Source organism: Oncorhynchus mykiss, chromosome 11, assembly GCF_013265735.2.
Source record: "Oncorhynchus mykiss isolate Arlee chromosome 11, USDA_OmykA_1.1, whole genome shotgun sequence".
Lineage (NCBI taxonomy): Eukaryota > Metazoa > Chordata > Actinopteri > Salmoniformes > Salmonidae > Oncorhynchus > Oncorhynchus mykiss.
The window spans coordinates 51,344,327-51,370,462 of NC_048575.1; the positions used below are offsets into that span (position 1 = coordinate 51,344,327).

The following is a 26,136-nucleotide window of genomic DNA, read 5'->3' on the forward strand; positions in this document are numbered from 1 at the left end:
GCTGAGCTGCGGGAGGTGTATGGCCCGTGCCATGAACGGGCAACAAGGGAGGAGCGACATTCTCAAATCGAACAGTAATCTGCGCCACTCGGTCATGTTGTCAACAAGGAGGTTTGTTGCATCGTCCAGAAACATACATGTATTTTACATTGCATATGTTTGCAATTTCAAACTAGTTTTCATTGTGAAAGTAGATAAAAGCGTTATCAAAAGCAATCACCTTTGCATTTGAAAACAGAATCCTACTCCCTACGTCACTTTTGTTTTGAGCCGACCTCTCCTGGGCTTTGAACTAGATGCCTGGTTCCAAAACGAATGCAATCAACTTTCACCCGGTGTAAAACACGCTTGCCCTGTCCAGAATAATCGAATCCCCTTAGTATATGCCAGCCCTGTGTGCGACCTCGCCTATCAGAAAGCAACACTAGAATCGAGCAAGTAGACTTGTCCTCGAGAGGCGGAGCCCGGTTGGTTCCATTTGCTGAGGCGCGTTCGTAATGAAAGGGAGCGCGTGAGTGGGCTTGCCTTGAGCTTCGTGGTGTCTGACTTACTCGCTTTTTATTGTGTAGAGGAGGGCTGCACACGTTGTAACGGTACACCGAAATCTTAGGTAGAAATAATAATCTCCTGTTCGGAGAGAACAGAAAAAAACGAATTCAGTGTTCTTTTCCGAAGTCTGTTATTCACAGCCTTCGAAAAACATGTCGGCATCGGCGGCAAAAGTGAGTAAAAAGGAGCTGAACTCAAACTATGACGGCGCGGACGAGACCTCCGGTAAGGAATGGCGGCCTCCAGTTAACCGCCATTTTCACTTTCTTTATTAGTTCTATTTAAATGTACAACTTGAATGCAAATGAGTTCACAACTAGTAATGTGTTGTCCTTGTGCTTTTCAATATGAATCTGCCCTGTTCTGGGTGCAGTCTGTATTGTCTGCCGTGAGTGCGTAGTTCTAGGTTCTACTACGTTAGACCGGTGATGGAGGCCATGTTAGCTAATTACGTTAGCAACATTTCATAGCTAGCTAACGTTACCTAGCTAATTGTTTAATCAATGAATATTCTGTACAGTATTTTATTTTTCAAGTCTAGTCCTTGGTACTGTAAAAGCAACTGTACAACCATTGTTATAATAGACAGTGAATTTTTGATTGAGAATTCATGTTTTCTATGTTGAATGAAACACCGTGGCCTTGTTACTTTGTTGTTGTTCATATCCGCCATAAAGCTAGCCAGCGAATGTGATATTTGAAACATGGCTAACTAGTTTAACTTATAGTTAGTGAGCCGTAGTTTTCGAGAAGTAGGCCATTGGAAGAATTATATGCGTTGATTCAACAATGCAGGGTTAGTTATAAACAAATAACTTACGCATAGTTTCGATGCAATGCAGCTAACGTTAGTTAGCTAGCTGTAAGTCAGTGTTGGGGAATCGAGGCACAGAGTGCAGTGTGCGGACTCCCACATTCAAACCACGCGGCCCTCGCTGTAGCCAGCAGGAAGAACCGCCGTTTACAAGCTGCTCTGAAATTGCTAGTTGCAGAGGTGTTGCTAACACTACGCGCACACATTTCAGTCATGCATGGTAAAAATCATTTGTTGATTATGATTGATGTTTTCGCCCATTTTGCACCCCTTTATTCAGACTACAAATCGTTACCAGCTCACTCCTGCAACGCTTTTGCATCCATGGACCTGAGTGAAGCTTGGGAGTTCAGGGTCAATTTCAAAACAAGAACATTAGCTCGTAACTTTTTTTTGTTGGCTATAGCTACATCTTTGACTATTGGCAGGTAAATGTGCAGGAACTTGGTAGTTACTATTTAATGTTGATGTATATCACCAATGCACTGCACCGAGAGTCACTACAATATTTTCTGACATTATTGCATTTCTCATTACAGAAAAAGAGCAACAGGAAGCTATTGAACACATTGATGAAGTTCAAAACGAAATTGACAGGTAAGCCATTCAAGTTAGTGTATATCTGTCAGTATTAAAACAAATTCGTGTTTAACTGTGTGACAATGTGATTGATATAGTTTTTTTTTTTGCTGTAAAAAACCCTTGGGTGGGCAGCCTAAGCAAGTTTTTTTTCCGAGGTCAGTTTATGTCCAAACTGTAGAGGTCGACCGATTTTTATAATTTTTCAACGCAGATACCGATTTATTGGGGGACCAAAAAAAGATGACACCGATTTAATCGGCTAATTTGTAATAATGACAATTACAACAATACTGAATGAACAATGAACACTTATTTTAACTTAATATAATATGTCAATAAAATCAATTTAGCCTCAAATAAATAATGAAACATGTTCACTTTGGTTTAAATAATGCAAAAACAGTGTTGGAGAAAGTAGAAATGCAATATGTGCCATGTAATAAAATTTAAAAAAAAAGACTAACCATTAAGTTCCTTGCTCAGAACATGAGAACATATGAAAGCTGGTGGTTCAATATTCCCAGTTAAGAAGTTTTAGGTTGTAGTTATAGGAATTATTACGCGTCGACCATTTCTCTCTACCATTTTGTATTTCATATCCCTTTGACTATTGGATGTTTTTATAGGCACTTTAGTATTGCCGGCCTAATCTCAGGAGTTGATAGGCTTGAAGTCATATACAGCGCTGTGCATCAAGCACTGCTATGAGCTGCTGGCAAACGCAGTAAAGTGCTGTTTGAATGAATGCTTACGAGCCTGCTGCTGCCTACCACCGCTCAGTCAGACTGCTCTATAAAATATCAAATCACAGACTTAATTATAATATAATAAACACACAGAAATACAAGCCGTAGGTCATTAATGTGGTAAAATCCAGGAAACTATCATTTTGAAAACGAACCGTTTTATTATTTCAGTGAAATATGGACCCATTTCATATTTTATCGAATGGGTGGCAACCCAAAGTCTAAATATTGCTGCTACATTGCACAACCTTCAATGTTATGTCATAATTCTGGAAAATTAATTACTGTCTTTTTTAGGAAGAAATTGTCACATATACCCTGAATATCCTTGCTCTGAATGCAAGAGAAGTGACACCATTTCCCTAGATAATATTGCCTGCTAACATGAATTTCTTTTAACTTAATATGCAGGGTTTAAAAAATATACTTCTGTGTATTGATTTTAAGAAACATGCACTGCATCAATTATATGCAACGCAGGACAAGCTAGTTAACTACACATGGTTGATATTACTAGGTTAACTAGTGATTCTGTGAAGTATTATTTTTGATTTTTTTACAAGATAAGTTTAATACTAGCTAGCAGCCACAAGGTCCTTTTCATGCTGCACTCGCGTAACAGGTGGTCAGCCTGCCACGCAGTCTCCTCTTGGCTTGCAATGTAATCGGCCATGATCAGTATCCAAAAAGGCAGATTACCGATTGTTGTGAGAACTTGAAATCGGCCCTAATTAATCAGCCTTGTCGATTTTGAATAGACTCTTTCGGGTGTCAACTTAAATGACTGAAACAAAATATAAAGTATGTAGAAAAGAGAACGGACCTTTAATTAATTTAACAGTGTTGATTTTGTTATGTTTGAGCAAAAACATAAGCCATGGCAAAATGCATATAGACTTGCAGGAAATTATCTTTAAACGACTTCACTCAGCTACATGGCAGAACATGTACAATTCGGTTTACATTAGCTTTAAAAGTACACCATTTTCTCCCAGCTCCATGGCACAGTGTGTAACATTTCAGGTAATTCGTGTTAAAACGGCAAACATTTCTCGGCTCCACCGAGTAATTTAGTTTTTTTTCCCGGGAAATTGACGTAAAATGCTTTTAAAAAATGACATGTATACGTCACTTTCGGGATGAAAATTCCACCGTAGCCCCTTTTGATCGAGGAAAAATCCTGATATGCATGTACAATCTTCTTCACAGACTGAATGAGCAGGCGAGTGAGGAGATATTGAAGGTAGAACAGAAATACAACAAACTCCGTCAGCCATTCTTTCAGAAGAGGTCAGAACTGATCGCCAAAATCCCCAACTTCTGGGTCACAACATTCGTCAACCATCCGCAAGGTGAGTTTCTTTAGGAGGCTGACACACGATTTTACCACTGGAACCTAGAATGCTCAGATGTTCTGACAGTTTAAATGTTTCCTCCTGCAGTTTCTGCCCTTCTTGGTGAGGAAGATGAGGAGGCACTTCACTATCTGACCAGGGTGGAGGTTACAGAGTTTGAAGATATCAAGTCAGGCTACAGAATAGATTTTGTACGTGAAGGTTACCATCATATTGCATTCATAGAATATTGCATTAATGGCAGCAATATGCCATTTATTGGCTTAATTAAATTTATTTTGTCTTCCAGTATTTTGATGAAAACCCATACTTTGAAAACAAAGTCCTTTCCAAAGAGTTCCACCTGAACGAGAGTGGAGACCCATCATCAAAGTCAACAGAAATAAAATGGAAATCAGGAAAGGTATTTCATATCACCTCTTTTCACATGTATGGAAATATTGGAGGTTCTCTAAAGGTGCAATATGCAGAAATCGCTATATTTCCTGGTTGCTAAATAATTTCAGTTCTACACAAGCAATGTGTAGAGAATACTTGTACCATCTAAACCGATGAGAAATATATATTCAGTAACCCAACGTTGCATTTTCAGCGGGTATAAAATTATTATTTTTTAAAATACAAAGACGTAAAAACTAAACTTCAGAATGGGTAGCATAGAAATGGCTCACATGGAACATATATACTGCTTTTTAGACTAGCTTTCAATGAGAATGACAGATCAATAACTCACATTTCTATGTGAAATTGGTCTGGTTGCCCAAAAGGTTACACATTGCTGCTTTAAAAGTACAGCATTTGGCAGAAACAAGTAGGGCACTTACACCAATATGTTGACCAGACTTTTTTAACACTGCGTACCTGAAATGGGGGGGGGGGGGATATCTCTGCAGTTGCATATAGCAACATTCTTTTTGGATAATATACATTTTGTCATAAGTATTGATTTCAGGGGAAAGCTATATGTATAAGTCGACTGGGTAGTGTCAGCTGGCTGTGCTTGTGCCAAAACTCTGGTATTTTTGCCTCCCGGGTGGCACAGTGGTCTAAGGCACTGCATCGCAGTGCTAGTTGTGCCACCAGAGACTCTGGGTTCGAGCCCAGGCTCTGTTGCAACCGGCCGCGACCGGGAGGTCCATGGGGCGACGCACAATTGGCCTAGCGTCGGTTAGGGAGTGTTTGGCCGGTAGGGATATCCTTGTCTCATCGTGCACTAGTGACTCCTGTGATGGGCCGCGCGCAGTTTCCTCCAACACATTGGTGCGGCTGGCTTCCGGGTTGGATGCGCGCTGTGTTAACAAGCAGTGCAGCTTGGTTGTGTTTTGGAGGACGCATGACTCTCGGCCTTCGTCTCTCCCGAGCCCGTACGGGAGTTGTAGCAATGAGACAAGACAGTAACTACTAACAATTGGGGAGAAAAAGAGGGTAACACTTTCTTTTTTTTACTCTGGTATTTTTAATCATATAGCTAGCTTGTTCTCCATATGTTTAAATAGTGAACCAGTATGTTTTTGTCACTTATTAGTGACTCAACTCACTTTCTCGTGCTCCCTCTTCAGCAGACATACAGTGAGCAATATGCTTGGAACATCAAATCGCAATAATATGGCAGTATTTATTCGCAATAAATTTAGTTTCAAAATGCATATCGTATCATGAAGTCCCTTGAAATTCCCGGCCCCAACCTGAATGTTGTACCTCAGTGTTCATAGATCATTTTGGTTTTCATGCCTGGTTGTTGTGTGTGTGTGTCTAACAAGTAATATCTAACAATTTCACAACAAATACCTAAGTTGGTTTGTTACCCCTGTGACCTTTCTGAAGGACCTGACAAAGCGCTCCAGCCAGACGCAGAATAAAGCCGGCAAGAAGAGGCAGCATGAAGAGCCAGAGAGCTTCTTCACCTGGTTCACTGATCACTCAGATGCTGGGGCAGATGAGCTGGGCGAGGTCATCAAGGATGACATCTGGCCAAACCCCCTGCAGTACTACCTGGTAAGTCTCCAACAGTGGTGTAAAAATACTTTCAAGTACTACTTACATTGTTTTTTTGTGGTATCTGTACTTTCCTTTACTAGTTACATTTTTGACAACTTTTACTTCACTACATTCTTAAAGAAAATAATGTACTTTTTACTCCATACATTTTCCCTGACACCCAATACTTAACAGGACAGAAAATGGTCCAATTTACACACTTATCAAGAAAACATGCCTGGTCATCCCTACTGCCTCTGTAAATTATGTGAGGGTTGGACTGTGCCCCTGGCTATCCGTACATTTTAAAAACAACAAAATCGTGCTGTTTGCTTTAATATATAGAATTTGAAAAGATTCATACTTAAATATATTTTAGCAATTACATTTACTTTTGATACTTAAGTAGATTTAAAACGAATACTTTTAGACTTTTACTCAAGTAGTATTTTACTGGGTGACTTTAACTTCATAAAAAAAATGACTAGTAATCTTTACTTTTACTCAAGTATGACAGTTGCATACTTTTTCCAACACTGGTCTCCAAGGCCTAGCACACCCTGTTATCGATGTTCTCTTGATTTTGAATAGGACTTGTTACCAGCTCTTTGACTTATGTCCATTGTGCAACTTTATTATTCCTTCTTTGGATGTCACCCAGGAGATTAAGTCTCCTGTGTAGATGAAGAATGTATAGTTAAAATGTTGGCTAATTTGATTGGCAGGTTCCTGACATGGATGATGAGGAAGCAGAAGGTGAAGATGATGATGACGAGGAAGGTCTTGAGGACATTGATGAGGAGGGTGATGAAGATGATGGAGAGGAAGATGATGGAGAGGAAGATGATGGGGAGGTATGCCCTAGATAATTGCTTAATTGGCTATATTGAATAGTGTGATTTGTTATTATGGTGTTGCTGATTTTTTTTTCTTTTTCTCCCTTTATTTTGTTTAGGATGATGAAGGAGAAGATGACTAAACTGAAAAATTACATCTACCAATACCCTTTCCTATTTTCACCCAATTTGGTTATCCACCCATATTTGGGAGCAAGATTTTGTATTTTTATTTTGTGCTTCGTCGTCTCATTCTGAAGCCTCACTCCTGTCTGTGCCATGTTAAGTTTCTTTGTCTCATCTAAAAACCAATGGCAAATTCCTGCCTTGAATTGTATGTACCACCCCAATTCCCAAATTCATCTGAAGAAAAATAAAAACTTACAAAAAAATAGAATCAGCATGCCATCTTGAGTAGAATTAAATAGCAATTTATATATATAATTTTCTTGCAGTTAAAGGTTGTGATAAATGAATAAAAGCCATGGTGCAGTGACCTAGCGCTAGCAGACCCCCTCTATAGTTTTTATAATTTTGTTCAGTTGGCGAGTAGATCCCTGCAAATAATGCCACCCCCCCTTATGTGGTTAAAAGTTAACAGAAAATACCAGCTTATTCCCATCACTTGTAATGTTTGGGGTCAATGCTGGGGTAGGGTAAAGGGATATCTTGGGGTGCTGAGGTGGGTGGGCATTTTGACACCATTACTATATCTTTTTTTTTATTGTTTTACAGACATCCATGAGATGTGAAAGTACATTTTTAATAAACAAAACAAAACTTTAAAAAAATGCTTGTAAATTTGGGCCCCCCACTGCTTCATGGAAAACAACCTGTTATCTCATGGAATTTACATCTAATCACTGTTTTATTTTCCGCTGGGGGGAAATAATCATCTGTTTTAAACTTAAAGGTGTACAACTTGTTTTGTTACAATAAAACTTAATGTGTACACAAATGCGTGTGACTCTTCTAACCAACCATAGTATTAAATTGTAGTGATTTATCTAGAGCCAGCAAACTACATTAATGTTAAATGTCTGGCGGTTATGGCTAAAATAGTATACTTGTGTTACTGGATCAGTATATTAGTGTTACTGACAGTTTATTTTATATTTCAGAAGTGTATACAATCACAAGAAATACGACATGCTGTGTTGGTGCCACTTTGTATTGTGAAAATGCAAAAGTTAATTGGTAGGGCCAGGTATCCTTTTGTAACTTTGAATGCAGGCGTTGTCAACTTCTGAATGATTGTAGTCAGGAAGTGTTGATGGTACAAGGATTTAGCAATCGATTTAGTTATCAAAGCCACAAATGTGTGCTCCGATTCCTTAAATTGCTTTTTGGTTTAACTTTGGCCGTTACGGAACAAACAGCATAAGGTAGGTAGGTGTATGGCATTGGTGCCTTCAATTTAGAAAACCCTCACTTGGTTGCCAGACACGTTTGATGGATGAGACTAGACACATCAAAATCATTTGCCGAAACCTATTTAGCTCAACCCACCAAGGTGCGTGTGTCCAGTATACCAGGTGTAATGTCTCCGCCGAAAGTCATATCTGTTAGTCCGGAGATGGTTCGAACCGCTCGACGGGCACTCTTAGTTTCCCTATAACTATTATATGAGAGGGCCCAAGTCGACAGTGAATAAAGTTGCCAATTATTGTCCGCTGGACCTGCATAACAAGTTTATTTTTATTTAACCTTTAACTGGAACAAGTCACCGAATCCCTCCGTAACACAGGCTCGACGAGTATTATCACACACAAATACAGTGAAACAAGTGTTTGCAGCCGACGTTCCGACGGTTGTCTCTGCTGGCCAATTTATGCAATGATACCCGTTACTCTTTCATATGTGTGCAGTCATGCAGATCAGGAACTAGCGAGTTCGGTTAAGAAAATAAATGGTGCTTGCTTAGGACGTTTACAACCAAATTCATATAATATTCGAAATGTATCCCTCAAATTTGGTTCGTTTGAGCACCCCATGGCATCGAATGAGTTGTCGCGGTCTATAGGCGGGAGATATTTTGCGGTAATTATACGTGTTGCAGATGATTTCCCGTTGCTACTGGCAACGTGAATTAGAACGTGGGTCAAAAGAATGTTCTCCAATCACCAGAGCGATATCTTTAGAGATGACCGGATCCAATCCCGTCGGTAGAGATTTAGCAGGTAAACAAATCACTCACTTTTGCCAAACCAGTTGTTTTTATTCATAATCCGGTTATGAATAAAGAACATTGTAAGATTTAGCTTGCTGGACATTCATGGAGTGATCATGCTCCCGGGTACTGTTCTTATCTCAGGTTGTCTTGTGACTTTCTAGCAGCTAGTTGCCCTACTAGTGCAAATTATGTTGTATCGTGTGCTCCAACTCTAGATTAAGTTATTGGTTGAAAACGCGTGTACACCTGAAGAGAAGAGCTGCACTGAAAAGACGCCACAGGTTAGTAAACGTTTAGTCAATAGAGTTATAAACACTGATTCAACCTTTGAAATAAAGTGGGCCTATAACAGTTAAGCCATGACTGCCAATCAAAGAGGTGTACAACATCAAAGGGGATTTTGGGCACCTCTGTGCCATGGTCCCCTGGGTGCTGGACCCAGGAAGAACCTCCACTCGGATGACACAAGTGGGAGGTCCTGCAAGTAAATGATTTGCTCCTCACAGATACATTTTCATCCAGTGCAATGGACATAGCTTACATTTCACATTTATTAACATACATTATTGCTCACTATTCCCAAAGATATATCACGCACAATATCATTAGATATACTACCAATATTGATTTTCATGTCTCTCAGGGGCCTTCATACTGTCTGGAGCAGTTGGCTGACCTGTCTCATGAGGATGAACAAGAGCAGAGGATGCATGGCCAGCATAACAAATATGGAAAAAAGATTGGTAGACTCATGATGAATGTTTGATCTCTGAAGAATGAGGTATGTCAGTTGATAATATATAGTGTGTACAATTCAATGTTTGCCCCTTACACAACAAACCCTAGAAGAGGCTATCCCACTATCACAACTTACAGAGCAAAGTTCTCACTTGCAATCAGCAATATCTAGTGCCCTCTTGTTTGTTGCATAAATGTGTCGTATAAACAAAGAAACTGGGCGTGTGTGTGTGTTTCTGTTTGCTGGCGCACCAGCCTGAGTATCTGAGTGCATGCCAGTATGTCATCGACGAGCAGGAGGAGGATCTGCTGGATTCCACCAAAGACCTGTTCCTTGGAAAATGAGAGAATATCTTCCTCCAACACTCCCAAAGAAAGATGTGGGAGACTGGCCACAACAGGTGTGGAGTAATATCATGACATGAGCACCTTTAGTCATCATGCATACGTTTACAAACATTCACAAGACAATGTAAAAATGTGTGAGGCAGTTTAGGACTAGCTTGGTTTTAATCTTTCCATTTCATACAGGGCTGAGTCGAGGACTCTACATGGGGAAAGAGACATGCCACTGAGGAAGCTGGTAGAAGCAGAGATTGATGGGGTGGCAGTGGCCACACAGTTGACAGCCCTGAATGAGGCTATGGGTGGCGTGAAAAAGGTGAGCTGCACTCTGAGAATTCTTCAGGGAGTGCCATGAACAAGAGGTACTCTCCCCAATACATGGACTTGCTTAGATTGACAAGGTATCAGTGTCTTTGCAGGAAAATGGAAAATGACAATAAGAATTGTGGTCTTATATTTTGATTGGAAGAACAACAATGATTTAATATTGCAGATAGATTGTAGGTTCTATCATTTTAATTGTTTGCATAATTTCCAATCCCTTATTTGAAATGTTTTCCCTTTATACTCTTCTCTACCATCCCTACCCTAATTGTAGTAAACTAACTGACAACAATACTTTTACTGCTACTTACAGCTATTTCGGTCACATCTACAGTACATGTAGTTAAATCATTAAATATTCAGAATCTCCTCTCTTCAAGTGCTGGATTTTCACCCACAACAGCCAATCCACCATTCATTCAGATCTTAACTCCAACCCACCGATGTCCACAGATTAACCCATCTTTCCCAGTATAATGCCATTTTGCTATTTCCTTTTGCAATACATCCCTCCATTTTACTATGATGTCTTACTGGGGTTCCTGAAACTCCCTATTTGTAAAAATGTATACCGATATTGCCTTAAAAATAAATGTTTTACCCAAGAGTATAATGATATTTTCCATAACAATGCAGTTTGCAGGTCAATCTGAACTCTGATATTATGACATAACAACCATTCCTGGACCTGACTCCATAAGCGAGCCACCGATGGACAGTACCAGAAAATATGTTCTATTGATTCTGTTTCCTCGTGCACAAGGCTGACTGTTCAATGCCCCATATATTGAGCATTCTTAAAACATTTTTTTTCTATTAATTGATAGACAGAATCATTGAGGACATCAAAGCAGAGGCAAGGCCTACTGGAGAGACTGGCGGACAAAGAAGCAGAAAAAGTGCTGTGCATCCATGACTGAATTTTCCTTTCACTCTGTGTGGTGCATATCCATTGTCATAGATGACGTTTCAAATGTTGTTTTTGCTTTTCTGGCTCTCAGCATCTTGCTGCAAAACTCAACAACAAAGGAGATACAGCAGGAGGCACAAAGGAGATACAGCAGGAGATGCAGGCCCTGCTGGACCAGCTGGAGGAGCTGAAGCAGCAGAGTGAAGAGAACAAAGAGAGTCTGAAGCAGGCAGACCAGACACAGAGGCAGAGAGCAGAGAACAGTGACGATTCAACCAGACAGCTCTCTGCAAAGCTGCTGGAGAAGGTCTGACACACACAGGTCCTCAGGCTACTCTCACAGGTTGACATGTGGTGTTTGGATGGAAACAAGGGGGTTGGGTGTGATCCTGTGAATTATATTATATGGGAGGAACACATGTAGATACATTACCAAGCGGACCAAGTGTCACACTTAACAAGTGGCCCAAGTGTCACACTGCCCTATGTATTTGTGTGCCATCATTCAGGAGACTTACGGTGGCAGAGGCTCTTTTTTCAGCTGAGAGCTGGTGTTGCTGCCACTCCAAAGAGGTGACTGCAAAGAGGCAGCTTGAAGTGGAAATCAATGTTCTCAAGAAGTGTATCTCCTCCTACTGCTCCAGCAGGGCCTGCTGTATCTCCTTTGTGCCTCCTGCTGTATCTCCTTTGTTGTTGAGTTTTGCAGCAAGATGCTGAGAGCCAGTAATTGTGACTACCATGAGGCATTCAAGACATGTTTCATGTGAATGATTCATAATGGTTTGTCTTTGGATTTTTTTTTTTTTTAAGTTGTCCAGAACCTTGAAATAAGTGTATTTTGCAGGCATTTCTTCCTTTCTGATTACTGCATTATGTGTTTTGTTGTCTGTCTGTGCAGCCAGGTGACTGAGATGACTGCACAGATCCACACTGTGGTGGAGAAAGGCCGTGCTGAGACGGTTGGGCTCCTGATCCGGCCGCACCGCTTCACCTCTGACAACTCCGTCAACAAACTAGAGAACCAGAGACTGAAGGTAAACATGTTTCTCTTTCAGTCATCAAGTGTAATAAACTATAGAATATCAAACCTTGATAAGGACTGAAGATGACAAACCATTCTGTAACTTTGAATGTCAGGTTATTTGTGGATCTTCTTTTTGAAGAAGTAGAGTAGAACCTGACACAGCCCCAGTCTGAAGCGCAGCAGCTGAAGAGTTCAGTCAAGAAGCTAGAGAGCCAGGTGGAAAACTATAAGAGCAAGGTACAGTTGATCAGCCTATCTGAGTGTTGGCTGTACTTCAATCAAGGTGTTATAATCCAGCTATAATGCTGCATGCTATCCAGTCTGTAGCTAAGATTTTGAATTGATATGTGACAATTGTGCTGCAGGTTCAGAGGGCCCGCTTAGAGTCAGAGGACTACTGCTTAAAGCTGGAGATCTCAGAGACGAATCACAGCACCCAGAAACAGCTTGAGGAGTAGGTCCGGGAGTGCAGCATCCTCTCCAAGCAGCTGGAGCAGGCCAGACAGAGACAGGTCTGTCTTACTACTGAACATCACTCAAATACCTGTGCAGTCTTTCAGTTTATGTTTCAGTGTCAAGATTTAAATTTAGCGTTTTTTTTATTTTTATGTTCTTTATTAAGTGTCAACTTGATCATTTTGGTTGGACTTCTTCAACTTTTATGTGGATCAGAGCCTACAGTGGGCTTTATTCAAAGAGGTTCAGCCAGGCCAGGGCTCTGGACCTGGAGAGCCAGTTGGGACTCAGTAGGACAGAGCTCAGTCAGTTACGCAGAAGCAAAGAGGATGTGAGTGAGACATTTTAACCCAAAGACCTGGTTTTCTAGAGAGTTATCTATATGTGTTATACATTATACATCCAATATCTAGTAACATATTTGTTACAACTTTGCAAACAATTGCAATGGACAGGAATACTATTTATACAAACTATAAAATCTAAACACCATAATAAGGAATGATACAACAACTATGATAACTCTGTCAAACTGAACTGATATGGAAGTCCTTCTTTCTTTGCAGATGGAATGAATATTCTGGAATCAGTTGAGGAACCTGAAGGAGAGACTGGAACAATCTGGCTCCACAAACCGCAGCCTGCAGGATTATGTTCAGTTTCTCAAAGCTTTATATAGTAATGTGTTTGGTGACTCTGTCCTATCAAGCTCTTGACACACACACTCACCAATCGGATTGAATATTCTTAGAATTATATTGTATGAGCTGTATGAGTTCTATTTTGTATATTCAGTTGAAATGTACTGTACTGTTTAACAATAACAATAACAAATGCTTAAAATGAGAATGGACAGTCTGGTGTGTTTCACAAACAACAAACTCAGAAAATAAAGGAAAAAATCTAGATAGTTATCCAGCTTTTACACCCAGTATTTAGATGAACATTGTTCACAACATGTTACGATTTTACCCATTATGAGGGAAAAGTAGCTTTGAGGATAAACTGCCTCGACTCGGAACCATAGATTTATCATAGCCGGAAATGGATCACGTCGGAGTTTGACTTTCAGTGGCACTTATACCGCAATCAGCAGCAAGCCTAATAATCACCTGTCTCTTAAAGTGTTTGTCGTGTGTTTATTTACACGCCAAAATGCCTGCTGAAAGTTTACGATGGGATACATTGGAGGCCTTGAAAAACTCACCAAAGGGAAGACTGAAATACAACCCAGACTGGCTCGAAAAGGGGGAGGTAATGAACGTTAACATGCTAGCTAACGGCTTCACATAAATCACGTTAGCTCAAAGGTTCAACGTTGTTTCGCATGTTCTGCATTCGCTAACTGACAAAAACAAAGTTACAACATCACCAATATAATTATTAGCCTTCTACCTAGCTGGACCATGGTATGTATACAATTTCAGTATTCTAGCCAACATTGGACACGTTTTAAATAAGCATTTAATTTGATTAGATATGTGATATAGCCTAACGTTAGTGGTATGATCCTTTCTCGTCCCCTGCAGGATATTTTGTCAGGATGTAATGAAGCTCCTAGCTTGTCCCCACTCTCTGGGCTCATCTTGAAGAGGCTTAACATGAGCCCTCGAGCGCTTCAGAAGACCTGCTCATTGGGCTCTGCTTCCACTGACCCAGGCACAGGCCTGTCTGAGGAGGCCCCAGTCTCCTCAACCAGCCCCTTCCCTTCAGCCAATGCTCAGCCCACTCCCCTCTCTTCTCCACAACTGGTCCCCAGGTTGAAGAAAGACACAGAGCAGGCAAGTCTCTTTCCTGCTTTGTTTATACCATTATGTAACTCCCTCTGCGCACTATTTATTTTACATTCGTATGAACTCACCACATTTGTCTTCATATCGATCCACAGCAGATTGTTGGTGATGAGGACAGTGCCCCAGATGCCAGCAACAATCTCAGTCCAGTCACCAACCCCATTCCTTCTCCCACCATCTCCCTGCTGTCTCCCAGGGCAACTCAAATGGAAGGATTTATACGCATTTTTGAGGAGAAACATCGTGCCAAAGCTAAGGTTGCAAAAGCTTTTTTTTTGTTCATGCATCAACATGGCATAATAATATATTGAATGCATTAACAGCAATTACCATAACCAAACCAACATTGTAGATTAGAATGGTAAGCGTGATACTGGTGTGCCATCCCCGTGGCCTCCAATGTATTAGTCCACTCAGACAGGCGTGCATCAGACAGGTGTCTCCTACCATAACAACAAAATATATACAGTACCTGTCAAAAGTTTATATACACCTACTCCTTCCAGGGTTTTTCTTTATTTTTACTATTTTCTACATTGTAGAATAATGTAGAAAATAGTGAAGACATAAACTATGAAATAACACACATGGAATCATGTAGTATCCAAAAAATTGTTAAACAAATCTAAATAGATTTTAGATTATTCTAAGTAGCCACTCTTTGCCTTGATGACAGCTTTGCACACTCTTGGCATTCTCTCAACTAGCTTCATGAGGTAGTCACCTGGAATGCATTTCAATTAACAGGTGTGCCTTGTTAAAAATACATTTGTGGATTTTCTTTCCTTAATGCATTTGAGCCAATCAGTTGTGTTGTGACAAGGTAGGGGTGGTATACAGAAGAGAGCCCTATTTGGTAAAATACCAAGTCCATATTATGGCAAGAACGGCTCAAATAAGAAAAGAGAAATGACAGTCCATCATTACTTTAAGACATGAAGGTCAGTCAATACGGAACATTTCAGAAAGTTTCTTCAAATGCAGTCGCAAAAACCATCAAGCACTCTAAAACTGGCTATCATGAGGACCGCCACAAGAAAGGAAGACCCAGAGTTAACTGCTGCAGAGTATATGTTCATTAGAGTTACCAGCCTCAGAAATTGAAGCCCAAATAAGTGCTTCACAGAGTTCAAGTAACAAACACTTCTCAAGATCAACTGTTCAGAGGAGACTGTGAATCAGGCCTTCATGGTCAAATTGCTGCGAAGAAACCACTACTAAAGGGAACCAATAAGAAGAAGAGACTTGCTTGGACCAAGAAACACAAGCAATATCCTTTGGTCTGATGAGTCCAAATTTGAGAATTCTGGTTCCAACCGCTGTCTTTGTGAGACACAGAGTAGGTGAAGGGATAATCTCTGCATGTCTGGTTCCTATTGTGAAGCATGGAGGAGGTGTGGGAGTGCTTTGCTGGTCACACTGTCAGTGATTTTATTTAGAAATCAAGGCACACTTAACCAGCATGGTTACCACAGTATTCTGCAGCGATACGCCATCCCATCTGGTTTGCGCATAGTGGGACGATCATTTGTTTTTCAACAAGACAATGACCCAAAACACACCTCCAGGCCGTGTAAGGGCTATTTGACCAAGAAGGAGACTGATGGAGTGCTGTATCGGATGACCTGGCCTGCACAATCACCCGACCTCAACCCAATTGAGATGGTTTGGGATGAGTTGGAATGCGTGAAGGAGTGAAGGAAAGGCAGCCAACAAACTACTTCAAGACTGTTCCAGGTGAAGCTGGTTGAGAGAATGCCAAGAGTGTGCAAAGCTGTCATCGAAGCAAAGGGTGGCTACTTTGAATAGTTCCCACATGTTTAACACTGTTTTTGATTACTACATGATTCCATATGTGTTATTTCATAGTTTTGATGTCTTGACTATTATTATACAATGTAGAAAATAGTACAAATAAAGAAAAACCCTTGAATGAGTAGGTGTGTCCAAACTTTTGACCGGTACTGTATATATGGCATTATGTTAAGCTAGCATTTCATACCTAATCTAGACTCTTGAATGTCCTGGTGCAGATGGAGCTGAGTCTGAGGCAGGAGCTGCAGGAGAAGCTGGTGGCCTCAGTTGCGAGTCGTGAGTCGGAGCAGCTCAAACGCTTTGAGGAGTTGATGGAGCTGAAGCAGAGACAGGAGTACCAGAGTATGACGGACATGATGGACAGAGAGTATGCCCTGCTAGTTTTTATCTCTAAAGCATAATTGTCTCCTTTTCACCCACCAATATGCTGCTGTCCCTGTGACAGAATTTAAATGTCAAGAATCTTCATTTGCTTCTTGTCTTTCTCTTGTTTAAAAGAACACAAGAAAGCATTGGGCGCCAAGAAAAGTTGAAAGAAGAGCACAAGAACAGAATAAAGGTATTGAAAGTTTAACCATTGGAATTTCAGAAAGCAAAATGCAAAACAGTTGTATTTAGATACAGGTTGAAAAACCTCCTCCGCCCCTCACAGATCCTGAACCTGCGCCTGCGGGAAGCGGAGCAACAGCGTTTGCGGGAGGCGGAATTTGAGAGGCAGAGACAGGTGGAGGGTAGGGAGAGACTGCGTGCTCTCAATGCCGTCCAGGAAGAGATACTTCAACTCAATCAGCTCCTGGAGCCGGCCGCACCCACCCAGTCAGGCCCCTCCCCTGATCTCACATCCTATAGCACCCGTGCCAACCAGCTATGCTCCCAGGTGTCAGAGGTGGTGCGCATGACAGCGGAGGTCAGTGTGATTCTCTTTATCCCTCATCTATGATTGTCTTTGTCGAAGTAGACCCATGCTATGGGGGAGTGGGGAATAATATCTATTGTTTTCATCCTGTTTATGTCCTTTTTCTGTTCAATATGGGTAAGTCGTTGTGATTGTGATTGTGTAGGGGGAGTTCCCCAGTGTGGAGGACATGACGGTGGCAGAGCGGGCACTGCATGAGATGAGGTCACTGATCCGGGTGATGCAAGAGGCGGCTGCCCAGGCCCAGGAGAAGAGGAAGAAGGAGCAGGAGGAGGAAGAGGAACGCAGGAAGATGGCAATGCTGCAGGCCCAGCAGGAAGAGCAGAAGAAGAGTGCAGCTCTGTCAGCCAAAGAGAAGGCACGGAAAAAGGGTAAGGAGAGGGAGGATAAATGGATGGATGAAAGGATTGTCTTTGTTTGGTTACATAGGGTATGTACGAATGAGTGAAAGGTTAGGTAGTGAACAAGGGGTTTAAAAAGCACTCTTCTTTCCGAAGGCCTGCAGACCAAAGCTGAGCAGAGCACCCTGAAGTGGTACCAAGAGCTGCAGGACTCCGCTAACCAGTGTGCACAGTCTTTTGAAGGCTTGAACAACACTAAGGATATCCAGGTTGGTTGAAACTGTGCATGGGTGAGGAATGAACTGTGCCATTATAGGAAAATGCAGTTCCCATATTATGATACACCTTCACATTAAAAGCTAAATTACAAATGAATGGCAACATTACCCTTTTGTTCCTATTACCTTTTACATTTGTTTTTCAGACAAAGAAACTAAGAATGGAGCTCCAGAAGGCAGCCACAATCCCTGTCAGCCAGATCTCCAGTATCTCAGGTGCGTCTGGGTTATGGAGAGGGCTCAGAGGCTTATAATGACAATCATTTTATCTATGGGAAAGTGAAAGAAGGTGAACATTGCTATAATAATCGTGAGATTGAAATTGTCTGCGCCATGTTTGTCAAATACTCAGGTTCCAAGCTCAGGGAAATATTTGACAAGATTGACAAGCTGTTGTCTGGGAGATCAGTGGTATCCGGAGGGAAGTCTGTCTCCACCTCCCAGCATCCCAACGGCCTGGACTTTGTCAGCTACAAACTGGCCGAGAAGTTTGTGGTGAGTTCACATGACCTTGGCTTGAACTGCTGGAGACACAGCACTATTGGTCTGTATTATCTCTTTACAATTCTATACTTCTTCCTAATTGCTTAACTTTTCTGTTACGTTTTATAGTCCCATAGTCATACAAATAAAAGACTGTAGTGTCTTTTCATAGAGCTCTTAAATGCTTCCTTGTCAATGTGTTTGTTTAGAAACAAGGAGAGGAGGAGGTGGCGTCCCACCATGAGGCAGCCTTCCCCATCGCTGTGGTAGCCTCTGGGGTGTGGGAGCTTCACCCCAAAGTCGGAGACTTCATCCTTGCCCACCTTCATAAGAAATGCCCCTACGCCGTGCCCCACTACCCACCTATGAAGGATGGCACATCTGTAGAGGAATATCAGAAGTCAGTGAGGCATCACACTGTTTTGCAATGCATCTGGAACGAACTGTAATGAAACAGAAATTGATGTAATTCCATGACTTTGGGTTGAAAACACCAATGCTGCATTTCAAGTGCGTTGCTTCCACGATCTAAGCAAATGAGGTTAGTTGCTCTGGCTGAAGTGTTGTTCTGTGTCCCACCAGAATCTTAGGCTACCGTGTGGAAGATGGAGGGGTGGAAGCTCAGGACAGCTTTTTGAAGAGGATGTCAGGAATGATCCGCCTCTATGCTGCTATGATACAGCTCAGATGGCCTTATGGCTCCAAGCAAGGGGTATCGACAATCCTACATTGTTTACATAACGAATGCTAATATCACTATGTCAAAGCACTTCACTGACCCCCCCCAATTGTATACTGTTATTAGGCTGACCTTTTATTATCATTGTGTCCAGCCTGACCCACATGGGCTGAACAACGGCTGGCGCTGGCTGGCTCAGATGCTGAACATGGAGCCCCTGGCAGACGTCACGGCAACACTCCTTTTTGACTTCCTAGAGGTGATGAGTCATGTGTCTGACACCTGTCTCCAAAGACGGTCTCTGGACTAGACATTTTATGCAGGTCACTGACGTCCCCTGTTCTCGGTCTTCCCTTAGGTCTGTGGCAACGCCCTAATGAAGCAGTATCAGGTTCAGTTTTGGAAGCTCATTCTGCTCATCCAAGAGGAATACTTGCCAAGGTACAATCGCCACTCTCAGCAGTTCAGTTTTACATCAGAACAAAATAGTCTGCTGTAACTTTGTGGTACACTCTACCTTGACCGCTCTGTCAATACTCAGACTTCATGTTGTCATTTGTCCTTTCTTAGGATTGAAGCTGTCACCAGCCAAGGCCAGGCAGGCTCAGTCACGAGGCTCAAGCAGTTCCTAGAGGTGAGTGTGCTGCAAGGCCAAGTATAGCACAGTATCATAGGCACCGTTGTTTAACTGACACTGATGCAGTGTCTTTAAAACCTACTGAACTCTTAAAATTGGTCAAAAATGATCCTGTGTTTTCTTTTGTCTCCCTATCAGAGTTCATTAAGAAGCAGGCAGATCCCTCCCCCCAAAGGCCAGCTGAGCTCCCACTTCTGGAGATCCTGAGTGGAGGATGGAAGGATGAGAAAGAAGGTTTTGGACATGATGCATCAGTTGGATTCAAGGCTGCATCACCTCAGTCCACAACTCATAGAATGCACTAGGTAGAGAAGCTCAGTCTTGATGTGGAAGTTATGTTTGCAATGATGCACTATATCCTGATCAATTTGCTTAATAGTATGTATACTTAGTATAGTTGGCTAAAACCAAATTATAACTGGCTTGTATCGTGACTGCAACATGAACCATTTTATCCAATCTTCGTGCTAATCCTACTGCATAGTCATATATGTTGTTTTTCTCCTTACTCTTGTTGAGAACATTATACTATTAGGGTAGTTATGTAGCTTCTTGCTGTACAGTTCAAGGCTTTTTCCCCGATTCACTGTAATGTGATTAGTTTGCTTTACCAAATTCATATGGTATTACTTATTTTAAACTGAGGGATTTCTTTCCCTTTTTTTTGTTTCTATTTTTTGTTGACTGCTTTTAGATCTGAGTACTCAATCATGACGTCCCCTATTCAAGTCATTTTGTCAGGGTGGTCATAATGGAATGGAATCCACCAACATGTTTATAATTTGTACATTGACATGTAATTAGCTGTTTTTATATAGTGTGAGGTTTGCATTTACCACTCTGTTAGTGCTGAGCTTGTACCAAACCGTTGAGGCTGCGTTCACAGGCAGCTCAATCACAGATCATAATTGGGATGCCTGTCTAAATGCAGTCTGAGTGAAATGAATAATACAGGTGTAACTTGTAAAATAACAATGTACGGTGTACGGTATTAAAACACTTTATTTAACCTTTTTACATGTATGCACATTAGACTGGTTAATACATAAGTTTGTCCAACGGTAGCTCCCAAATTATTAAACCCATTTCACTTAACACCCAGCTATATCCTGCATAATTGAGAATACATTCTCTGCTCATGACTGGAACCCTCGAACAACCATCTGACGTAGAATAAGCAGTCAGGAAGTTAACATCCTGAAACAGGTAGCCATAATAAGATTGAGTATACTTTCCATCAAAGCATTACAAGGGTATTTCCTACTTTCATAACTTATGGAAGATCAAACCTAGAGGGAAAATTTCATGGAGTCATCAAATGTCATGTTAGCTCGTTAAATTTAAAACCTTTGAATCTAAAATGGAACCCAAAATGCTAAGACTGGAGGTAATGTAAATTTAAAAACGGCCAATTTGGTTTTACCCATGTCATACACATTGTTCAAATCTGCAGCTTTGACACCAGGTAGACAGTAAACAAGTATAAACAGCTAATTGCTGCCAGTTTTTGTAAAGCAAAACAAATCATTGGGTGCATTTTCACAGACAATATATCAAGGTTGGGAGTAGATTTCTGTAAATTGCAGCAGGTGGAGAAGGTCCTTAGGACAAAATGTTATTGCATTTTTCTGCCTATCATGCAGTCTTTACTTAACACAATCACTTTTCCCATCTCATGACATCTACAGATTTAGTCTTAGGGCTGGAAGTGCTATTGAATTCAAGTCTCCTAGCGTTGGTCAATGTTTTGAGCAGGATCAGTTGTGGTCTTCATGGCTTTCTGTAGCTTTCTCCATTCGTCTGTACCAGCTCTTCACCTTGGTGTTCTCCATCATGTCATTCCAGGCCTCAAGACCCTCCATCACTCTCAGGACCCCATACATTGCCTGCAGAGAGGAGAGTCAAGGACAATCAGCAAAACACACTTTGGCTATTGTAAACAAATAGTCTCATCAGGAAATCTGCATCTTAGACAAAGTAGACAATACAAGTTCTAGAATTCTAAGATAATGCTTCACATGACAGATGTGATGCTCTTACCAGGTCAGCCAGATTGGGCTGGTCTCCACTCATGAACAACTTCTTGCCAATGGCTGCCACACACTCATTGACTGCCTTGCACAGATCCTGTCTCACATCATCCTGCAAGTTGTGTCTGCAGGATAGAGGCATTCAATTTAAACAGAGCTCATCACTAAGCATTATTGGCTAGTTATATACAGTGGGGCAAAAAAGTATTTAGTCAGCCACCAATTGTGCAAGTTCTCACACTTAAAAAGATGAGAGGCCTGTAATTTTCATCATAGGTACACTTCAACTATGACAGACAAAATGAGAAAAAAAAATCCAGAAAATCACATTGTAAGATTTTTAATGAATTTATTTTCAAATTATGGTGGAAAATAAGTATTTGGTCACCTACAAACAAGCAAGATTTCTGGCTCTCAGACCTGTAACTTCTTCTTTAAGAGGCTCCTCTGTCCTCCACTCGTTACCTGTATTAATGGCACCTGTTTGAACTTGTTATCAGTATAAAAGACACCTGGCCACAACCTCAAACAGTCACACTCCAAACTCCACTATGGCCAAGACCAAAGAGCTATCAAAGGACACCAGAAACAAAATTGTAGACCTGCACCAGGCTGGGAAAACTGAATCTGCAATAGGTAAGCAGCTTGGTTTGAAGAAATCAACTGTGGGAGCAATTATTAGGAAATGGAAGACATACAAGACCACTGATAATCACCCTCGATCTGGGGCTCCATGCAAGATCTCACCCCTTGGGGTCAAAATGATCACAAGAACAGTGAGCAAAAATCCCAAAACCACACGGTGGGACCTAGTGAATGACCTGCAGAGAGCTGGGACCAAATTAACAAAGCCTACCATCAGCAAGGGCATTGAAGATAAAACGTGGCTGGGTCTTTCAGCATGACAATGATCCCAAACACACCGCCCGGGCAACGAAGGAGTGGCTTCGTAAGAAGCATTTCAAGGTCCTGGAGTGGAGACGCCATAGAAAATCTTTGGAGGGAGTTGAAAGTCCATGTTGCCCAGCAACAGCCCCAAAACATCACTGCTCTAGAGGAGATCTGCATGGTGGAATGGGACAAAATACCAGCAACAGTGTGTGTAAACCTTGTGAAGACTTACAGAAAACGTTTGACCTCTGTCATTGCCAACAAAGGGTATATAACAAAGTATTGAGAAACTTTTGTTATTGACCAAATACTTATTTTCCACCATAATTTGCAAATAAATTCATTAGAAATCCTACAATGTGGGCCTCCCGGGTGGCGTAGTGGTTAAGGGTGCTGTACTGCAGCGCCAGCTGTGCCATCAGAGATTCTGGGTTCGCGCCCAGGCTCTGTCGTAACCGGCCGCGACCGGGAGGTCCGTGGGGCGACGCACAATTGGCCTAGCGTTGCCCGGGTTAGGGAGGGGTTGGTCGGTAGGGATGTCCTTGTCTCATCGCGCACCAGCGACTCCTGTGGCGGGCCGGGCGCAGTGCGCGCTAACCAAGGTTGCCAGGTGCACAGTGTTTTTCCTCCGACACATTGGTGCGGCTGGCTTCCGGGTTGGATGCGCGCTGTGTTAAAGAAGCAACCCTTGGTTGGGTTGTGTATCGGAGGACGCATGACTTTCAACCTTCGTCTCTCCCGAGCCCGTATGGGAGTTGTAGCGATGAGACAAGCTAGTAGCTACTAAAAGCAATTGGACACCATGAAATTGGGGAGAAAACGGGGTTAAAAATATATATATTTTTAAATCCTACAATGTGATTCTCTGGATTTTTTTTCTCATTTTGTCTGTCATTGTGCAAGTTCTCCCACTTAAAAAGATGAGGCCTGTAATTTTCATCATAGGTACACTTTGAAGTGTACCTATGATAAATTACAGGCCTCATCTTTTTAAGTGGGAGAGCTTACACAATTGGAGGATGACACATTACTTTTTTGCCCCACTGTATCAGACAACCACACAAAAATTTGTGTCACCCACATACTTTTCAATCTTTTTGAGATGACAAACATGGCAGCTGCTCCAACATACTTTGCAAAGAAGTGCCAAACTTGCCCTCACGGACAATATAGTCAAAGGAGGCCAGGGCCTCTCCAGTGGACCGGTACACGTTGGGCGAGATCAGGTGAACCAGCCAATCATCTGCCCACTTACGCCATTTGATCTCCTCTCTGAAGATGGACAGTGAAGAGAAAGGGACATTTAAGCCTAGATGATGCTTGACAGAATATATCAAGAGTAGTGATGCACAGTAGGTCTTTAGAGAGGTTTGGACAAATACATTCATTTTCATTAATAACATTGAGAATTGTCATTATGGGCAGCAGTAATTTGGCATCCAATGTGTTCACCTACTTTCTGGAGTCTTTTTCTGGGTACATCATCTGACCTTCAGCTTCATTCACCATTACTTGTTGTTGAACTCTGTCACCTCCTTCCCCTTCTCATTGGCCGCTTTCATCTCTGGGTAACAGCGCAGAATCTCTGAGATGGTTTTATCTCTGGAGGAAGAGAGAATTCAGAATGCTTAGTCATCATGATCAAGAAGGACCACTTTATGTAAAAAAACAAACAAACAACTAGAACACTTCTCAGGAGGTAGCTACTTACTTGCTCACCAACTGTGTCTTCAAAGCGCTGATTATTACTGAGGAATCGTTCAGTTGCTGATAGGTCAAGAGCACAGAAGGAGAGCGATCACATGACAAGTTTTCCATCATCCCAGACACCTGTAACTAATACCAAGCCTAGCCATCAGATCCGACCCACTTGTTTACAGGTGCACTATGGTCGGACAGGCTTCCTGTGTAGATTAAGACACTGTAGAGCCGGTGCGAGATATGTACTCCGAATTGTCCCATTATCCCCACTGTCACACAGAAGACTGAGCAACTGCTAAAAAACTAGCAGTCGTCCAATCTTCTCTTTGTAACAGTTAGGCTAATGGGACTATTCGGAGAACGCACTTCTTATCCCTGGAATGAGGTACGTTTTCCAAGCCAAATATATACAGGAAGACTGTCTGACCCTAGTGCAGCTGTAAATAAGTGGGATCTGCTAGCTAATACCAAACCATGCAGAGTGACTCTGTCCCCCCTTACCACATCATTGTTCACCATTAGGATTGGCATTTTTCTGTAAATTGACCACTTGACTTCCTTCCTCATGACAGGGTTGACCTCCACAATCTCAATGGTCGTCCAGAAAAGCTCGCACTTTACTGCAGAACGGGCAGGTCTTGTACTGGTACAGGGTCAACTTCAGGCCACCATCAGAATACGCCTGTGGAAGACATACAAGTCAGAAAAATGTTTAAAAAGGCCAAATTTGGTTGAACGTGGATGTAACATTGGGCAAACTACATGACAAAAGTACACCAGCCAGTAGTTCCGAATGTGGCGATGCGTTCCATCTGATTTATTAGGCAAACCACAGACAGGTTGTCAGCTGACATGATCCACCTGACATGCTTTGCTTCAGGTAGACTGTATGGACATCAATGAAAATACATTTCATAGCTAATATTATTGCCTATTACCTTGGCATCTTCTTCTTCAGCAAGGTGATGTTGGACAGACAACTGTATTGCAGACAACTGTCCAAGCAGGAACGCACACCCCAGGACACGGCCACCGCGCAGAGGGGTGAAGGGCAGTTTGGATCGGAATCCTGAACCGCCCGTTCCGTGTGCCCTGCTTGATCTATGCAGCGAGACCCTTGGAACCAGAGAGGCAATATTCCCAGCAAGACATGCTGGAGACTCCAAAATGTGCCAGCCGATCTTACCGAAAGTTCTCGCGCAGGAAGCTGCCATCTTGATTTTACATCAATTCCCACAATGCAGTGCGTAGGGACTTGTTCAAGAACATAGTATCGATTTGCGATTTGGTGGGGTGTTGGGGTGTTCAAGAGCATCAATGTTTTAGAAGCTTAAGGTCGGGCATACTGTAAAAAAAATTGTCTGGCTGCTACCTAAGAGCCGGACAGAAGGCAGAAAACAGATATTTGACATCGGTAGGCCAGTTGTTATTTTTTTGCCAGTCTCAGTGCACAGCTGTAAATCATTTCCTAACATAAGATAAATGGACAGAATAAATCACTGCGTGATGCTGCAATGTACACCAAAGCAAAATGATAGGATCAGGCATTATATGACCCGTCATTTGTATTTTTTATTTATTTATTTAACTTCACTTGTATGACTATTTTGGGGGGGTTAAATGAACAATTGCAAATAAAGAAATCGCATGAAATTGTTCAAATCAGACCAATGCGCATTGCATGCTTCCCCATGGTGCAGGAGGGCATCATGAAGATAGAGGATGAAGCTAGAAATTAAATGC

The 26,136-nt window shown here is 41.8% G+C and overlaps 2 protein-coding genes, 1 long non-coding RNA gene and 1 pseudogene across 5 annotated transcripts; 3 read left to right on the forward strand and 1 right to left on the reverse strand.

Annotated features, from left to right (window-relative positions):
* Positions 1 to 414: 414 nt before the first annotated feature.
* On the forward strand, positions 415 to 7,817 carry seta (SET nuclear proto-oncogene a). The gene is made up of 8 exons (XM_021621248.2): positions 415 to 774; positions 1,903 to 1,960; positions 3,901 to 4,043; positions 4,134 to 4,237; positions 4,336 to 4,449; positions 5,871 to 6,041; positions 6,749 to 6,877; positions 6,979 to 7,817. The coding sequence occupies exons 1-8, from the start codon at positions 702 to 704 to the stop codon at positions 7,000 to 7,002; spliced, it is 816 nt and encodes a 271-aa protein (XP_021476923.1). The 5' UTR covers positions 415 to 701; the 3' UTR covers positions 7,003 to 7,817.
* A 1,244-nt stretch (positions 7,818 to 9,061) lies between these two features.
* Positions 9,062 to 11,328, forward strand: LOC118937365. The gene is made up of 4 exons (XR_005034672.1): positions 9,062 to 9,313; positions 9,676 to 9,813; positions 10,026 to 10,171; positions 10,302 to 11,328. It is a non-coding gene; the product is annotated as an uncharacterized LOC118937365 (long non-coding RNA).
* Positions 11,329 to 13,850: 2,522 nt separating this feature from the next.
* gle1 (GLE1 RNA export mediator) lies at positions 13,851 to 20,788 on the forward strand. Of its 3 annotated transcripts, none has more exons than XM_021621246.2 (16): positions 13,851 to 14,083; positions 14,359 to 14,610; positions 14,721 to 14,879; positions 16,656 to 16,804; positions 16,936 to 16,996; positions 17,090 to 17,344; positions 17,499 to 17,724; positions 17,851 to 17,963; positions 18,119 to 18,188; positions 18,325 to 18,467; positions 18,665 to 18,855; positions 19,038 to 19,167; positions 19,289 to 19,393; positions 19,493 to 19,575; positions 19,705 to 19,768; positions 19,910 to 20,116. In XM_021621246.2, the coding sequence occupies exons 1-16, from the start codon at positions 13,985 to 13,987 to the stop codon at positions 19,976 to 19,978; spliced, it is 2,169 nt and encodes a 722-aa protein (XP_021476921.2). In that variant the 5' UTR covers positions 13,851 to 13,984; the 3' UTR covers positions 19,979 to 20,116. The 3 variants fall into 3 exon arrangements, with proteins under 3 accessions (XP_021476921.2, XP_021476920.2, XP_021476922.2); XM_021621245.2 differs by having other exon boundaries at positions 13,852 to 14,083; positions 14,718 to 14,879; positions 19,910 to 20,788; XM_021621247.2 differs by having other exon boundaries at positions 13,904 to 14,238; positions 14,718 to 14,879.
* Positions 20,430 to 25,886, reverse strand: LOC118937364 (annotated as a pseudogene).
* Positions 25,887 to 26,136: the final 250 nt, after the last annotated feature.

What these genes read in the sequence shown, in the direction of transcription:
- seta (XM_021621248.2), top strand. Translation starts at nt 702, where the DNA reads ATGTCGGCATCGGCGGCAAAAGTGAGTAAAAAGGAGCTGAACTCAAAC. An exon ending in ACCCCCTGCAGTACTACCTG is followed by an intron (nt 6,042 to 6,748) that starts GTAAGTCTCCAA and finishes TTTGATTGGCAG; the next exon opens with GTTCCTGACATGGATGATGA. An exon ending in GAGAGGAAGATGATGGGGAG is followed by an intron (nt 6,878 to 6,978) that starts GTATGCCCTAGA and finishes TATTTTGTTTAG; the next exon opens with GATGATGAAGGAGAAGATGA.
- gle1 (XM_021621245.2), top strand. Translation starts at nt 13,985, where the DNA reads ATGCCTGCTGAAAGTTTACGATGGGATACATTGGAGGCCTTGAAAAAC. An exon ending in ACGGACATGATGGACAGAGA is followed by an intron (nt 16,805 to 16,935) that starts GTATGCCCTGCT and finishes CTTGTTTAAAAG; the next exon opens with AACACAAGAAAGCATTGGGC. An exon ending in TCCTTTTTGACTTCCTAGAG is followed by an intron (nt 19,394 to 19,492) that starts GTGATGAGTCAT and finishes GTCTTCCCTTAG; the next exon opens with GTCTGTGGCAACGCCCTAAT.